General features: G+C 53.7%; 2 protein-coding genes across 2 annotated transcripts in view; one reads left to right on the forward strand and one right to left on the reverse strand.

The window, feature by feature from the left end:
* HRAS (HRas proto-oncogene, GTPase) overlaps positions 1 to 3,167 on the forward strand; it is a 41,798-nt gene extending 38,631 nt beyond the window's left edge. The window contains exons 5-6 of the mRNA XM_086748797.1: positions 611 to 735; positions 2,857 to 3,167. Coding sequence (XP_086604923.1) covers positions 611 to 730 — 120 coding nt within the window. The 3' untranslated portion in view covers positions 731 to 735; positions 2,857 to 3,167. The remainder of the gene's footprint in view (positions 1 to 610; positions 736 to 2,856) is intronic.
* A 9,267-nt stretch (positions 3,168 to 12,434) lies between these two features.
* The window catches only part of LOC104481072 (uncharacterized), an 85,013-nt gene continuing 80,207 nt past the window's right edge, over positions 12,435 to 17,240 (reverse strand). Inside the window, exons 15-16 of the mRNA XM_086748980.1 lie at positions 16,571 to 16,723; positions 12,435 to 16,345 (exon numbers count right to left, since the gene is read on the reverse strand). Of these exons, the coding sequence (XP_086605106.1) occupies positions 15,045 to 16,345; positions 16,571 to 16,723 (1,454 nt within the window). The 3' untranslated portion in view covers positions 12,435 to 15,044. The remainder of the gene's footprint in view (positions 16,346 to 16,570; positions 16,724 to 17,240) is intronic.

Below are 17,240 nucleotides of genomic sequence, written 5' to 3' on the forward strand. Positions count from 1 at the left end.
TAGTTGCTTCCTCAGGGCTAAATGCTCCATGAGGACGTTCCGTCCTCTGTCCAGGCTTGAGCCTCCAATCCAGAGACGTGCATAATTCATGCTCTGGCTGCAATGAAGGAAAGATGCTTTCTCAAGGCTTTCTCCAAGGCTCTGGAATAACCCCCATAGTCACTGCAGCTCAGCAGCTCAGGGAGGGAACTTGGCTGACCTCATCTATGGTCTGTTCTGGCAGACCTACAGCCAGGATATACCAGTGCTGGAAGGACCACGTGGGGCTTCCAGAGCACGAAGGTGGAAATGGAGCAGCTGATGCCTTCAGTGGTCTAGTGGTGGCTTTTCTGTTGGGTGTTAAACTTCATTCAGGCTGCTGAAAGCTGATGAACCTCAAGGACTTAAGAGCTCCTTGCCTCATGGTTGCTTATTCAACCTCGCTCTCTGTTCGGGGGCCACACTAAAGATCCCTGTTAGTCTTCCCAGCTTGGTTTCATGTCTTTAACTCTGCAATCTGCACTGCTGGAGGATGGTAGTAGGGACACCTAGCTGGGGAGCAGAGCCCTCTCTTCTCTCCAGTGACCCCTGTCAAAGTGGGCAGCTGCTTCAAGCGATGCTTTTCTTCCAGGGCGTTGAAGATGCCTTCTATACCTTGGTGCGGGAGATCCGTCAGCACAAGCTGCGCAAGCTGAATCCCCCAGATGAGAGCGGCCCTGGCTGCATGAACTGTAAATGTGTGATATCGTGACTACGGTGAGTTTTGGAAGCAGGAGGTGGGGTGCCGTGAGGGTATATTGGAAGCAGGGCAGGAGGTGACTGCAGATGCACTTGCCTGCACACAAATGCAGCAGAAGCAATTTCAGCAATGGGTATTTTTTAATGAAACATCTTTTTGCCTGAAATAGCATTTTTCTGTCAAAACATAGGTAAGTCAAAATTCCCACTTTCCTGAGGAAGTGTGTAGGAAGAGACAGGGTTGTTTATTTTTCCCCCTTCATTTTCTGGAACAAAATTCTACAGAACTGAATAAAAAAAAAAAAAGTGTTTTTTTTTGCTTTCCTTGGGAAAGCTTCTTCCCATGCTGCCCCTCTGAAAGAGGAGTAAAGCTGGTGTTGAAGGTGTGTGCCTTGTTGCACGTTCACCAGGGTGGCCCTAGAAGAGTTCAGATGAAGAACTGGGTGAGCGCATTGCCTCCTAATGCACTTGTGTAAATTACCTCGTCCTAAATCTTCAGAGCAGACCTCTCTCACTGTCAGTGTCCTGTGCTCCTCAGAAGTTTTCCCCATTAGATATATCCCCTGAGATATTTGGAGCTGATGCAATGTTGAGAATTAGCCATAAGGGGGCTATTTTGCTTTTATAAATTGCGCGTGCTGGAGCCAGAAGCAGTGTTTTTCTGAGTGTCTGCATTCACTTGCCTGTTTTTCTTCTTTTTCTTGCCTTGTTTTTTTTTTTAATGATGAGTTTATTTAAATCATTGCAATCCTGCTGGATAGCAGTGAGGGAGAGCTGGCGGTGTCCCTGCATGAGCTGGGTGGCCTTAAGCCAAACGCCTGGGAACATCTGGCTGTGTAACCAGCTCCTTCCATGGCAGAAGTGGAGAGGGAGGCCATTTGGGATAAGTGCATCAGGGAGATGGTTGTCTAAGGATATCTGGGACTGGGGCACTGGTGAAAAGCCTGCACGAACATTGCCCTTAATGTCTTTTGGGGAGTCTCCCAAGCACCCAGTCTGGCCCTTCATCATTGTACACAACTGCTGGAGTCCTACAGAGAAGCAGATCTTGTCTAGAGATGGTGCTATGAGGGTTTTTGTTGAAGGTGGAGGTGGGCAGCTGGTTTTCCTCTGTCGCTTTTTGAGCTAAAGGCTATGAGCTCAGCAGAGCTCTTCCCTGAAAAAAACAAACAAACAAACAAACAAACAAAACAAACCTACAACGCTGGCTGTGTTTGCTTCCTAGAAGCAAAAAACCACCCGAGCACTCCACCCCTCCTCTCCCAGCTGAGGCGTGCGAGGTCTCCTGGGGGCTGAACTGAATGCTGTGCCCGACACACTTATCACTGCTAAGGGAGGTGTTCCAGATGTTTGGGTCCTCCAGATGTTCAGGAGCATTTCCTCCGGATGGGGATGTGAGTGCAGGGCTCGTTTCCTGCTCTGGCTCACAGCTGACGGCATGGGCTTGGCGGAAGCTGCTGCTCCCCTACACCAACTGCCAGGAGCCTGGTCCCTGTCGCAGCCTGGTGGCCAGCACCAGCATGGGCAGTGCCTTCAAAAAGAGGAGCAAGAAGGGGTGGGAAGGAGTCTCTTGGAAATGCTGCCCTTTGTTGAGAGAGCGTGCCCTGTAAGTTGCCCCCATCTTTTTCTGCTCAGGCAGAAACTGGAAACCAGACGTCCCAGCTTATTGTAGCAGCAGTTGCCAAGAGCAGAGAGGGAGGAACATCAGGGCACAAAAGGAAAAGCAAGACAAGGACACGCTGGGCTTTGGGGAGAAGGGTGGGCGTGTGGCCAGGGAGCCAGGGAAATCTGCCTGCATTTGTTGTAGGCTCTCTTTGTGGTTCCCATCATCGCTGGAGGAGGGAGAAAGATCTCACCAAACAGTGCCCCTTCCCACAACAAGGTCTGGGCAGAGGCAGAAGGTCTGGTGAGATGTCCGAGGCTCACACATCACTCCACAGACCGTTTGCTTGTTCCCTTCAGCACATGTGCAGATGCTTTGCTGAGCCAGGTCCAGACCTCCAAGACCTGTGTGGCCCTTTGCTTTCCTCTGTGAGCACTAGCAGGGTGATCCCGAAATGTGAGGGGTAGGTAAAGGAAACAGCCCCCGCTGGTTCTGACGGCGAACGGGTGCTAATGAGTGTCCTCTTCTGGTTTCAGCTGACTGGACCGTGTCTTGGAGAGGTTCCCACTGTGCAGAGCGCAAGGAAAGAGGTGAAGCGAAGGAAGAAGCAAACGGATTCAGGGGAGGAGTATGAGGGAGGGGGAGAGGAAGAGGACAGGGGGAGCATGAGCCCCTCCAAGGACTATCTCGCACTTCACCTAAGCCTGCAGCAAACGACTTTTTTTCTTTTTTTTTTTTTTTTTTTCTTTCCCCATCCCCTCCTCCTTTGGCCTCCTCCCACCCTGGCAACTGTACAAAGCCACAGATTGAATCACAGTAAATTATTATTTGATGGTCTCGACAAACCGTATTGGTGGCTGTGTCCTCCTTCCAGCGGGTGCTGCTGCTGGTGCTCCGGGAGGATCACTGGTGGGACAGCGGGGAGGGAAGGGCGCCGAGATTTGCTCTCCACGTTCCAAGATCATGCTGTAGATCATGAAGGCAATCGGGGTGGGGTATCCTTCAGGGAAAAAGCTGTCTTTGTCTCCACCAAGTCATCATCATGTCCCTGTCCCCGCCAGCTCACCTGAAGCTCACCTGAAACTCTTTGCTGGCCCCAAGTTTTGGTGGGGTGGAAGAGCGCAACCAGTCCAAGCCTGTCCTTCATGCTCCCCTGGGTGCTTTGCCTTCAACCTAGTCTGTGTGGGATTTTTTTATGGCCTCAGATGTGATGCCTGGAAGGGAGGAAGCCGTGGAGAGGAGACCTGAGAGCTGGGTTCACCTCAGCTGGTGCCAGTTTGCTTCCTTGATTATTTTTCAGGCAGCTCTTTCTGGCACAGCGCCTCCCAAATGTTTATGTGCTCCAGAGGTAGCATTAGGCCTGCCTTCTCTCCTCCAGCACCCAGCTGATGCTAACACCTGCAGAGCACATAGACCTTGTGCCGCTCCAGTCTGTCAGCAGCATATAATGGTCTGCAAATCCTCATCTGCCCTGTGCACGGCTTAATTACTGGTGAGCACGTAGCAGAAGGGCTCTCCTGCACTGCCGACAGCTGTCTGGCTGCTCAGCAACTAAGACCAAAGGATTCAGACTTCCAGTCCATGGGTTTAGAGTGGGTAAGAATGTTTTGGACAAGGGCTAATCGCTTGTCTTCATGCAGCCCTGCTCCTTTGGGATTTTTGCCTGGGCTCTGACTGGCTTCTCGCTGGTGCCTTTCACCTGCAGAGCCAAAATGAGGCATTGCACTCCGTGCAGCCATTCCCTCTCCCAAGCTGTTGCACAGGCCGATTTAGCTGGCATCCAGAACTAAGAGCATCAAAGGGGGAAGGTGATCCAGCTGAGTGCGACAGCAGCCCTTCTGCACGGGCTAGCCCAGGCCTGAAGAGGTGCCGGGTTCGGCAGCCGAGGCCGGCAGGGGTTGGGAGCAGCAAGGGCAGTGTGTGAGTCACACAACTCGCACAACAAAACCCGTACAGAAACCCTGGTCACCCCCGGCACAAAGCCACAGCCCACCCGGGGTTCCCAGCATCCATGCAGGCAGCCTCCTGTCCCGCTCCTCATCCTGCGTCGTGCCAGGCAGCAGCAGAATTAAAGCAGCAGAATTAAACTCCTATGCTGCTTGGAGTTGCTGCCTTTGCCTTTGGCCTGGGCAAGAGAGGACTTGTGCTAACAGCTTGCTTTTTGTACCTGCCTGCTCCAAAGTGCTGTGGGGCACAGCCCCCACCCTGTCTGCAGCTGCCTGGCACCCAGTTCCTGCAGGAGAAGGGCTGATCCCAGCCTAAGTGGGAGAAGTTACCCAAGGGAAGAACTGCCCTGCCTTTAGCTGGGTGTGCTGTTCGCAGCAGCGCCTGTCCCCATGCTGGAGAAGCGCTGAAGATGCTGAGTCTGGTGTTACGTGGTGGGGCTGGGCCGGAGGCTCCCAGAAAAACCTCCCAACCTGATTTGTTCCAAGTGTGAAGCCTGGAAATACAGGTTTTGTTCCTAAGTTGGCAGCTTGTGCACAACTGCAGGCAGGGCAGAGGGCAGGGCTGCTTCGTCCTTCTAGAAGATGACTAAAAGCCTTAACAGTGGGTGGGCTGACGTGGGGGCCTTGCTTGGTGGTGTCACTGCACTAGGAACCTACTGCTCTTTTTCTGTAATAGAGCTTATCCTGTCCTTCAGTAGGCCCTTTGTGAAGGAGAGGATATCTCTATCTGGAGGCCTTCAGATGAGAAGTAACGCTGTGTTTGAGGCTCTAACATTCAGTATTTGGGGGTCTCTCAAGGACTGGGCTCCAGATGGCTCTAACCACTGAGAACATCCTCTCGCTTCTGGTTGGGAGCCAGAAGCCACAGGCAAGGACTGGGAGCTGTGGTCAAGCAAGCCGAGGAGCTCTGGGGAGCACCAGGAGTGAGGTGTCTTCACAGGACAGGAACTGTCTGCAGTTGCAAGAGGCTGGCACATGTTGGTGAGGGTGTGCTAGAGCAGCACTGGCCAGAATACAAAGTCCGTCAGCAATTTGGTCAGGAGGAGGAAGCCAAGGTATGAGCATCTCCTTTTCAGAGAGGTTTCTGCACCCCTCAGGGTGAGGTCTTCCAGCTGGTTCAGGAAAGCTCTCGGTCTGTCAGGTCACGTGTTATCGTAGCTTGTTTTGAGTGTCTTCTAGTTGCAAAGTACTGTGCTTCATAGAATCATAGAATGGTTAGGGTTGGAAGGGACCTTCAAAGGTCATCTAGTCCAACCCCCCTGCAAGGAGCAGGGACATCTCCAACCAGTGCAGGTTGCTCAGAGCCTCATCCAGCCTGGCCTTGAATGTTGCCAGGGATGGGGCTTCCACCACCTCTCTGGGCAACCTGTTCCAGTGTTCTATAACTCACATTGTAAAAAATGTTTTCCTAATATCTAATCTAAATCTACCTCCTTCTATTTTAAAACCATTACTCCTTGTTTTATTGCAACAGGCCCTACTGAACAGCCTTTCCCCATCTTTCTTGTAGGCCCCCTTGAGGTACTGGAAGACCGCTATCAGGTCTTCCCAGAGCCTTCTCTTCTCCAGGCTGAACAGCCCCAACTCTCTCAGCCTGTCCTCATAGGAGAGCTGCTCCAGCCCTTTTATCATCTTTGTGGCCCTCCGCTGGACCCTCTCCAACTGGTCCATGTCCTTCTTGTGTTGGGGGCTCCAGAACTGGACACAGTACTCCAGGTGGGGTCTCACCAGGGCAGAGCAGAGGGGGAGAATCACCTCCCTCGACCTGCTGGCCACACTCCTCTTGATGCAGCCCAGGATGTGGTTGGCTTTCTGGGCCGCAAGGGCGCATTGCTGGCTCATGTTGAGCTTCTCGTCCACCAGCACTCCCAAGTCCTTCTCCTCAGGGCTGCTCTCAATCCATTCCCTGCCCAGCCTGTATTTGTGCCTGGGATTGCCATGACCCACGTGCAGGACCTTGCACTTGGCCTGGTTGAACTTCATGAGGTTGGCACGGGCCCACCTCTTCCTTGGGCTGCTCCTTGTGGCTGTTGCACCGAGGGGTGCTGAAGATGAGCGGCTACATCAGTGGTTCTGCACTCAGAGTCTGTGTTTAGCAGCACACTGTCAGGCATCAGACAGGCTTTTCTTCCCTGTAGAAGAGTCTAGTTGAAACTTCACAGCTTTGATCTGGTGTAAGCTTCAAGTGGTTCCAGCTATTGACAGTCTCTTTTCTGGTTATAGTCCTATTTTTTTTTGCACGGCTAAAGCATACATAGATGTCCTAGGAGTCACTAGGGTTCTGCAAATGGACCTAAACATTCTTCAGGAGCTAGGGTGCACCTTCATCTCGGTGCAGGTGGTAGGACAGTGCTATGACAGGACAACGCTTCAAAAATCCAGTAGGTAGGTAGGAGCTGGAACTGGAGACTGCAAGCATCTCAGGAGGACCTGGCTGATAGGTGGTGGTCCAAGTCTGGTACGTTGCAGACCAGTCTCATTCCTTTTGCAGATTGTACCCAGCAGAAGCGAGGCAGCCAGGACCCTTTGTTCAAACAGTGCTGGTCAGTAACATGGCCGTCTCAGGAGCTGGAAGCACCATTGGTTAGCTTTTTGCTGTAATTAGAAGATCACAAGGAACCCCAACTCAGGTCAGTGTTCAAGTCCATGCCGAAAGTTGGAGGTGGACTGGCAGCAAAAGGAGGTGCTAAAGCTTGACATCACAGCTCTTCCCCAGAAATCATCTGTTAATTGTGTGTTAATGTAGTACTGCATCTTTGTTCCAGGAGGTTGGCTGGCTTCAGCAGAATCACGACAGATCTTCAGTGCGCAGTAAGATGCATTAGCTCTGATCTGATCTGGGCTAGGCAGCAACCAGATCATATCACTTCTCTCAGGTGGAGCTGTTACTTTGAACTTGGCATTTTCGCTTGCTGACTTGGTGCTGGTAATTTGGGTACAGGATAGCAACTTGCTGGTGGTGATGGGCAGGATGTCAGTGTATGACTTCACAATGTGTCCTCTACTTGCTAGCTGAACTTCTTGAGCCTGAAGGTAATATCAGGTTTACCGTTTCATTGGAGTGAGTGTAGGTCTGGAGGAGGAATTGCTGGGTTTGGAGTCCATTTAGTTGATTTTTCCCATAGTTACTTAAGGCGCATTTGTTCTAGACGAATCTGGACTGGAAGATGTGGTTTTCAGATACTGCAATCGTTTCCCTTATGACAAGGAGTTTGTTGCCTATCTCAGTTCTGCTTCTGTGGCATGAGCCTAGGTGAGCAGAACGTGCAGTTATTCCAAAGAGCTGCTCCACTTGCATAGCTGGAAGCTGTAGAAGTCTGTAGAGGTCAGCTTTTTGCTGTGTTTGGACACATCGGCTCATGTTTGGCTGCTATGGTGTCTTCAGCTGCTTATGGCAAGGCTGGACAAAACCTGGTGCTGCGCTGTGGATCTCAGGCGAGTGTGAACACCACCTCTGAGAAGGCTTCAGACAGCATCGTACTGATGATCTGCTGAGGCTGCATCTCCCATGATGGAGTGCCACCTTTGAACCTGTACTCAAATGACGGAATTGCTGAGGAGGTCTGGTCTCATTTGGTCTGGTCAGGTCCAGATGTCTCAGGACTGATGTATAAGCTTTCCTCTCCCACATCATTCAAGCACCCCACACCCTATTGCAGAGGGGTTGGGGCTGCAGAGACATCACAGCTGAGTCAACTGAAAAAATAGCTTACAAGTCCTTAAAGATGCTGATGAAGCGCTGGAACAGATCTCATGCCTTTTGGTCTGTGAGGGCTTCCACAGAAGCATTTTCCTAAGCCAGCAGAGATGGTGACTCCAAAACAGATGAGCGCATGGTGCTTGCTGAAGGCTTTGGCAAGCAGCTGGGCTGAGTCTGCAGGAGCTGGCAGCAGTGACTCACTGCTGGAGAGAGAGCTGAGAGGCAAGCGGGGGGTAGCTGAATGAACGGCTGAGTTTTACGGAGCAGCCCTGGCTGAATGCTGACCTCATTCTCCTCGCTTGCAGCGTGGTTCTGCAAGGAGGAGCAGACCAGGTTTCCCTTCTGGACTGCAGTCCAGTCTACTGCTGCAGACCTTTGTAGCTGGAGCAGTACTTCCATATCTGTTCTTCTTGCCTCCACCAGGAACCATTTCATGGTAAGCAAAGCCAGCCAAGAACCAGCTTCCCCAAGCAAGTGCCTGCCTGAGTGAGCTGCAGGCTGATAAACCAGAGTGGCCCAGGCTCTTCATGGGGTGGTTGGAAGCAGGGGCTAGTGGTTTTGTACCACATCTATCCCCTCTGGGGACCTCATAGCTGACTTTTTGGAGCAAGGATGGAAGTTTCTTACAGTTAACCTTTATGTCTTGGGAAAAGCCTGTTTTACTGTGTGGAAGAATACGGCTAAATAAGCCAGGCTTTAGCAACTTCAATCCCTTGGACTCATGCCTTTGTGTGTGCCTTCAAAGCCATCTCCATCCCCATCTTGAGCTCTTTTGTAACTGCTGCTGGTGAGTAGGGACACTCATGGGGTGGGACCAGCTGCTGTGTCTCCTAGTGAGATGTCTGCCAAGTTCTTTCAGCTCTGGTTTGCTTATTTCTTGCGCAGTTGTGGGCTCCACATCCTGTTAGGCGAGTGCGATTGCCTTGCTACCAGGAGGATGCTGGTTTATGCCCTGTGGGCTTCCTTGGCCGCTGAGGTTGTAGGATTTGGGAGATGGTTTGGGAAGGGGTCAGATCTGCATCTGTCAGCTGCCAGGCTGTTATTTTCTCCGTGTGCTGGTTTATACCCCATGATGTGCTGCGGGAAGTGGCATTGCTCAGAGGATGGTGTAACAACAAACATCCTGGCCCCCAGCAACTGGTGGGCAATGGGACAGGCAGATGGGGCTGGCCTCACACGCAGCTTCGTTCCCTCTAGGGCAGGTGAGCCTTGCTCTCTCTGCGGGTCTGTGGTTTAGCAGAACCAAGGTATCAGCCCCAGCCTGGGCTGCTGGGGCTGGGGGCTACATGCCCTGCGCTCCACGTGCCCCCACTCTGCTCCCCAACTCCCAGCCACTGCTGCCACAGCCCCTTTACAGCATACAAGGGGTACCTGAGCAGCACAGCAGGACGAAGAGGAGGAAGACGACCAGGCCCAGCTGAACTCCGGCCCTGCCTCTGCCAAACAGGCTGGGGCACAGAGCTCCCATCACAGCACACCCGTCTCTCTTCCCTGCTGCATCCCAGGACCAGACCCTACAACATCCCAAAGCCTTGCTCCCTCCCTTGGCTTGGCTCTTCTCCAGGCTCCACTTAGCATCAATTATTGAGTGCAGCCTCTCCAATGTATTGCGGAGGCATGCCGCAGGGTGCCGAGCTCTTCGCGGGTGTGGGTGGTGGGCAGGGAGGAGTGCAGGGAGGAGTGCAGCTCTGGCTCGGCAGAGAGCCAGTGAGCGACAGGGCCAGACCTGGCCACTCACCTGTCCCAGCTCCTGATGCTGCTGGTTTGGCTCCTCAGGAGCCAGGAAGGAGAGGAGCCGCAGGGGCTGCCACGGCACCAGAGCTGAATGCAGCTTGCGGGGCTTGTGGGTTGGGGTTGGAGTGGTTTCTGGGCAGGGACCAGCCCTGGGAGCCAGAGGGCCAATGTTAAGAGTTGTATGAGAGCAGCTGCTCCACCAGGGAAAGGGGATTTAATGGGAACACTGGCAAATGCCAAGAGCGGAGGGAGAGGGAGCAGGAGGACCCGTCTCTGGCTGGTGTGGCTGTTAAAGCAGCAGCCTTGATACCTTCATTTGCCGCTGGTCCCAGTGCTGTACAGCAAATGGGTATGGACCACACAACTGTCCTGCTCTTCATCCCCTGGGAGCAGCACCCAGACCTAGGGGGCATGGAGGTGGCGGAGGGGGTTCAGGGTGCTGCGCTCTTGGGACACTTCTGCTCCCTCCCTGGCAGCACAGAGTGGAAGCAGTCCCAGCAGTCAGATAAATGCTGCATCCAAAACCCTGCGGTGCCTGTCACACAGGTAACCACCACAGCCCTTCAAACCCAGTCCCAACCAGCTGCTTCCTCTGCATTGCCTGAAAGCCAACAGGTTCACCGCGGCTGTTGGCCAGGAGGTGACAGAGAGCAGCTTGTGCACCTGGGTTGCTTGTGGGCCCCTGGAAACACAGGAGAGATGAGGTTTGCTTCACTCCAGCCTATGGATGTCCCATCTGCGCTCGCAGTGGAGCATCCCTGGGCTGGCATCCAGCATGAATTGGCACGGGAGATGTGCTGAGAGCTGCATCCTCACTGCACTGCTGCTCCACTCTGGTCCTTACTGGTGCTGGCTTTTTTTTTCCCTGCAGGGTTGCAGAGCAGGTTTTAACCAGTTAATATAAATAAGCTAACTTAAGGCCACTGGAGAGCAAGGTAGGAGTCTTCTTTTGTTTGGTTGGTTTTTTTTGTTCCTGTTTGACTTCTTTTAGATGAGGCAGAGCACTGCTAGAAGCAGGAGTACCAGCCTGCAGCTCCCACCGGGCGATGCACGTGGATGCCACATTTCCTGCACTGCCTGTAAATCCTAGGGTGGTGTTTCGGTAATCCTGCCCCCTCCGTTTTGCTGGCAGTCTTTGTGCTGTCTGTGCTGCTCTGGCAGAGACAGATGACCCTGCGTTTACCGTAACAGTGTTGCTTAAGTACCCAATGGCAGCTTTCTCCTAGGGGAAACCAGAACTGCCCAAATTTAACACCCCCAAAGCCAACAGTACCATAGTCATCTAAGCGCAGGAAGCACAGGCTGCAAAATTTGGTGTGTGTCAGAGGTGCTACTTGCACACAGCTTTTTAACATCCATTTTCAGCTGCGAGCAGCACCACCTCACGCTCCCAGTGACTGGCGTAAGCATGACTCAGGACTGACTCACGTAGCGTCATGGTGAGTCGCACCCACCCACCCACCTGCCCCACAAGGACCTGTGTCCACCCGCTCCCCATCCTGTCCAACCCTCCCAGTGCTGCCTGCGGGCAGAAGAACGAACTCCAAACCCAAAATCGTGGCTAAAAAAGAAAGTCACAGCAGGCTGCTGGCCACCAGCCGTGTGTCAGAAGGGATGTGCAGCAGCTGGGGGGCAGGATGCTGCCCGCGGCTCAGCGAGCCGGGAGAGAAGGACGGTACGTACAAAGGAGCAGTTTTCTTTCCAGTGCTCCTGGGGATGCCTGGATGTAACTGCGGTAGAAAAGCAGGGAGGCAGGCAGAGATGGAGCAGGCTGGACCCGTTGCAGCTGAAGCACAGCTGGTGAACCAAGCTAAAAGCCAGCGGGAGAAGGGAACTGGTCTCGCTGCAGCATCTGTCACTGTAAGAAACTTCATAGAGTCTGATTTTTATGTTAAACTTTTTCAACCATTATCATTACAACCATGTAAAACACAGCATCAAATACTCTGGACAGTCTGTTCAGATCAATGTAAAAAGGAATGACTGACACTTTTTTTTTCTTTTTCTCTTCCCCCCACAAAAAAAAAACCTCCTTACAAAAAAAAAACAAAAGCAAAAACAAAACACACAAAAAAAGCACAGATCTAAAAATGTTTTTTTTTTTTAAAGTAATAATTATAATATATTAGAAAGAGTCATGGAGTAAGCGTTCCACGCTGTAAACAAAAATAGCAATTAAAAAGAAAAGCAGATTGTAGCCAGGCTCCCAAAGTGCATGGCCAAGAGACCCTGACCTCAACCCCCGTCCCGCGCTGGAGCTGGTCCCCAGCACCAGTCCCTGTGGTTCCTGCTGCCCACTGGCGCTGCAGCCACTCAAAGTGCTTAATTGCAAACCAAAAACCCCAAAACCTGCAATGCTGGTCTTTAAAACTCCACGGAGGGCAGTGAGGCGAGAGCTGTCCCAGGGCTGCGAGGGCAAGGCCAGGGGAGCTGCTTTCCTGAGTCTGCTTGTGGTGAGAGCGGCTTTTGCTACGGGGCAAGGCGTGCAAGCGGCTTGGGTCAGTTATTTCACCTGCTGAGCTGCCACCCTGCCCTTCTCCTTCCCTTCCTATCCCCAGCGAAAGAGCTGAGGCTGGGCCGTGTCCTGCCCACCCCTGCTGCCACAGACCCGCCATGGCTGCAACTTCAGCTGCGGCAAGAGGCAGAGGAGGAGAGAGGACTGGTCATCTCCTAGTAGATCATGCTTCGATGTGCTCAAGTGGGAGCATCACACCAAGAAAAGCCATGCACTTTGCTGGCCCCCAGGAGCTCTTCCCAAATCCGCCAGCTTTCAGGGGCTGCAGGTTGGAGAAGAGCTGTTTTGGTGGTACAGTGAGGTGCTCAGAGACCTTCCCAGCAAGAAGCACCTGCCTGAGCCAAAGGTCACCAAAACAAGCTGGTGGCTTCACCCAGGCTGGGTGAAGGGGAGGACCCCCCGCCAAATTCTTGTTGAACACCATGCACCAACTGTCATGCAATGGGTACTGTGCATTTGACAGCTCTCCAGCGTTAGAGTAAACCACCTTTTAAAATGTGACTACTGCAAAACATCCCAGATAGATGCTGGGTGAGGAGCCTGGGCACATGTGCAACATGATGTACAAAAGCTGTATGCCCAAAATGAGGCGAAAAGAGTCAAAAATGAAAGGAAATAAGTCTTAGCTCTTGCACATGTAAGCCAAATGCTCAGCTGCCTTAGCAGGAGTCCTACATATGTGTACGGCAAGGAGAGGACAGACCTCTCAAGCTACAGCACCAAGCCAAGAGGTGACCACCAGCCCTCAGATGCTTCTTGTTGCTTCCTGGCAAGTTCCAGAGGCCAGCACGCTGCTAGCACAAGGCAACCGATACCTATCCTGAAATACTGCCCAGGTATTTTAACACACAAATAGGCTTAACTACTGCATGGTTACTGAAAAACCTACGCTAAACTAAAACCAATTCAAGCACCGTTGTCCTAGAAAGGACCCGCGGTGTCTCAAAACACAAATACTGAACATTCATACAGCACTTCTCCTTAGAGAACAACTTGCCTCCTCACAACACCGCTGCGAGGTAGCTCATAGGGTGATCTCCACTTTCCAGAGGGAGAGAGGACCGGCAAGGCTGGAGACTCAGCAGAAAGGGGCTCTCTGACAGAGCAGGGGTTGCAACAGAAGCTGAGGCTGCTGTGGGCTGGCTGGCTACATCCAAAGATGGGGTGCTCCCTTCAACGCTCTCCCTGCTGCTAACATAAACCAATGCACACAAGGAAATAAAACCAAACCAAACCAAAACCCTGATAAACCCCACAAAGTAATTTAGTGGAAATTTTCTGCTGGGCTTCCAGGTAGGCTTCAGATCAGGTTATGTTACTGAAGCAGCCTGTGAGATAAAGAGCAGCTCTCAAAGTCTCCTTTGAGAGAACTTAAAGGCGCTTTTGCCCAGGGTCTCCATTGAAGGAACAGGCATCCCACCTGCAGTCCCACCTATGGTGGCACCTGCAGCCACCTTCTGGACAGCAGAGTCAAATACAGCACATCTGGACTTGTTTAGTTTATTTCCTGCTGCTGCCATTGCTCTTTTTTCCCCTGCTGAAGTCCCTTCACCTGTATGGGTGAAGCAGAAACTGGGACCAGGAGTTTGGACCAGGTCTTTCAGTGGGGTGAGCTGTCCCCACAGTTTGGTCTGCGCAGCAGTGACACCCTGGGATGGGGAGGAGACGGACAGGCCTCGAGGAATTGGTGCATGATGGGCAAGTGGGCACCCATCTATCATCTCCTCAGCGGTGGGCTCTGGTGACAGCGATGCTCCACAGCATCATCTTCCACACCTCTGCACCCAGGTTTTCTTCCTTGGCTGTTGATTTCTGGGTGGGCTAAACCAGAAAGGCTGAGATCAGGTTCAGGGCAATGTGCTCCCCGTCCCTGACTGCCTATGCCATTTCCACCCCTGACACTTAACTTACTCAAAGTAAGAGCGGGCTTCAGCTTGGGCACAGTGATCAGACACCATCGCACCTCCTGCAGCTTGCGAGTGAAGGCCGGTTTCCCAAGACAGCAGCTCCTTTTCCTGTTCAGCCACTGGAAAGGCAGCGAGCCCGCTCACCGCCCTGGACCCGCGAGGGAAAGGCCAACAGATCGGCCACTCAGCCCATGAGACCAGGCTCAACCTTCATTCCTGTCCTTGTCACCTTGAGAATTTGGGAAAGAACCACCCTGCTGGCGGTCCTCCACCCGGGTCACACCAAGGAGAGCCCCTGGGGACTCACCTCCCCTCCTGGACAGCATCCACCACTGCGGCAGGAGCAGGGCACAGCCGGGCACAGCTCTGCGGAATTGCATAGAAGAGGCAGCGGGCTGCCTGCACCCTGCCAGCACGCCACGGCCCTGCCTGGAAACACTGCTGCCTACAGCTGCGGGTCTGGCAAAAAGAAAGATCTATTGCTACAAAGGCCTTTGAAAGCAACGCTGTTGGCTGCGCTGATCGGGCATTTCAAAGAAAGCATTTTGGACTCCTATGCCTTGCACCCGCTTCCACAGCCATGGGTGCCCGTGGCAGGCAGGAGCAGAAAACACGCAACACATTCACCAGCCCTGCCTCTTCCCCGCACGCGATGAGGCTTGGGGAGCTTTGAGGAACAAAAAATGAAAGCACTTCCCAATTTGTCCATAGGAAAGATGCAAACACAATTTGCTGGTGCATCCTGGCGCTGGCGGCCACCGCTCCATCTCCTCGCCAGGCGCTCGTACCGAAGCACAGCTCAACAGGTGATGGCTGCTGTACTGTCACCTCGACATAGCCCTGCTGAAGGGGGGATCTCGAAAATGGGGTGAGAGTGTTGCTCCAGCACCCACTTCCTCTCCCTTGCCTCCCCCCATCCCCACTAAAACGTCACCGATTTGGGCAGCTTTGCCAGGAGAGAAGAGCCTGAAAGGAAACTGTTCTCCGAGTGGGATTTGGCAATCTGTGGCGGTAATTTTGGTTTGGGGCTCAGGGGGGGTCGTGGGGCTTTCAGTGCGTTTAATGGTTTCTGAAGCCTTTTTTGGTCATCTACCTCCTCTGGGTCCAGCGCAAGAGGTGGTGGCACGGAGGTGGCAGGCAGGGCATGTCCAGTCTCTGGCAGAGGCAATGCCACCTGCTTTCTGTTCGAGAAGTCCTGCTCTGTCGCATGGGCCAGGTGGAGGGGAGTGGTGGTTTTGATAATGGTGTAGGGGCTGTTCCCCTCCATCGTGGGGGACGGCGCCCGCTGGAAGGGGCAGCCCTCACCCAGCCCCGCTGCCTCCGACTCGCTGCTGGATAAGACTGGCACGCTGCCACCCGCCAGCCCATGCGCGGGCAGCGTGCCCAAGCCCTCTGGCCAGTGCGCGGTGCTGGTGGGGCTCCCCGATCCGTTCTGCTGCAGGCTGGCAAGCTCCCCCGTGGATGCAGCTTTGGATGCCAAGCGCTTAAAGTCTGTTTTGTCCAGCAGCGCTGCTCTGCAGCGCTTCTCGGCCGTCTCCTCCCCACGCTCACTCTCAGGGGAGCCGTCATGCTGCAACGCACTGGAGCGCGGTTGCCAGCCGCCTGACGGAGGATGAGGGGGTGCATTGAGCACTTTCTCTTTGCAGAGGGAAGATGCTTGTTCTTCTGCCGGCAGGGCAGCAGGATTCGGCTGCCATACTGCGTGGTCCGTAGCAGAAAGCTCAGTGGTGCTTGAGTCAGGAGGACTCAGTCTGTTTTGGAGAGAGGAGTCCAAGGAGTTGTGCTCAGCTGACGTGGGGAGGGAGAAAAACTCGGGGTCCACCGTGGCACAGCTGGGAGCGAGAAGAGGCTGCTCCAGAGGCAGGGCCGTGGGCAGCAGGTGATGATGGCCCTGTGTCTCGCTTGCCTTCAGAAGAGACAGCGGCTGCCTGTCCCCAGTGGGCTCCACCTGACCCTCCTCTCCCAGCGGCCCCCCGCCAGGAGGATGCACGTGGATGTCCGTTGCTTCAGCTGCTTCACTGCCCTGGAGGGTGGGAGTCCTCTCCTCCGCCGCTGTCGTTCCTCCTGGCACACCGGGACCTCTGTGGGGTTGGGGGTCCCTGTCCTGGGGGTGTTCGCCCACCCGGCCGTTCTGGCCGTTGGCTGCCATGTTGCCTTTCATGGCTACTGGGTTGAGGGAGAGCTCCAGGCCCAGGGGTTTCCGTGGGAACTCCTCAGGCTTCGCTGCATTGGAAGCAGAGTAAACAAAACAAAACTCAAACTGTGCATCAGTTCATTTTTGCATCTGGCATGCCCCAACCACAGGGAAGGCAGACGCTGCACCCAGCGGGTGCCAGCCCTGCTGGGCTGCCCCGGCTCCCAGCCACACCAGAGGGATGCTCTGGTCCCCAGGGGACACAGGTCCCACTGATTGTTCCCACTGGGCTGCTCCCCTTCCCCTCTACCCACCTGGAGGGGGGAGGTCAAATTTCATCTTGCGCAGTTCGGTCATCGACATCTGCAGTTGCTCAATGACGGCATCGTCCTCGTACTGCAGGGAAGCGGCGATTTTCTCCTGCAGAAACTCCCGTAAATCTTCCAGCGTCATCTTCAGCAAGCGCTCTGCAGGATGGTAGAAAGGAGTAATGGCAGCGGCATGGCCAAATTGCCCAGCAGCATGAGTGTGGGTTACATTGCTTTAGTTTTGTCTGGGATTCTGCTGCTGTTCCCACTTGAGAGTGGGACAGCCTGAATGTTTTTGCCTCTCTCCTGCCTTCCTGCTGTTGCCCAGAGCTGTCACTACATTACAGATCCTTGCCACTTCTGGGCAGTAGCTCAGCAATGGCAGGATGATGAGGTCCCCAGTGAGGCTGGGACCTGCGCTGACTGGGAAGCACGTTTTGTGCCATTTATAGAAGTTCTCACCAATACCTCTAGGAGGAGGAAAAGCTCCACGAGACAGACCCTGAGCATCAGACTGAACAGCCGCTGCTGGCAGCTGCCACCGCCAGGCATCCCTGCAGCAGGCAGGGATGCAGGCAGGGATGCCAATCCACACCACACGTTCCTCAGGGAGGAGAGATGATTGCACAGCCAGGCTGAAACTTCTGCCTGTCCGCCAGTCTTTGCAAACAAATGG

This window comes from Chlamydotis macqueenii, chromosome 5 (assembly GCF_036417535.1).
Source record: "Chlamydotis macqueenii isolate bChlMac1 chromosome 5, bChlMac1.mat, whole genome shotgun sequence".
In the NCBI taxonomy this organism is placed as follows: domain Eukaryota; kingdom Metazoa; phylum Chordata; class Aves; order Otidiformes; family Otididae; genus Chlamydotis; species Chlamydotis macqueenii.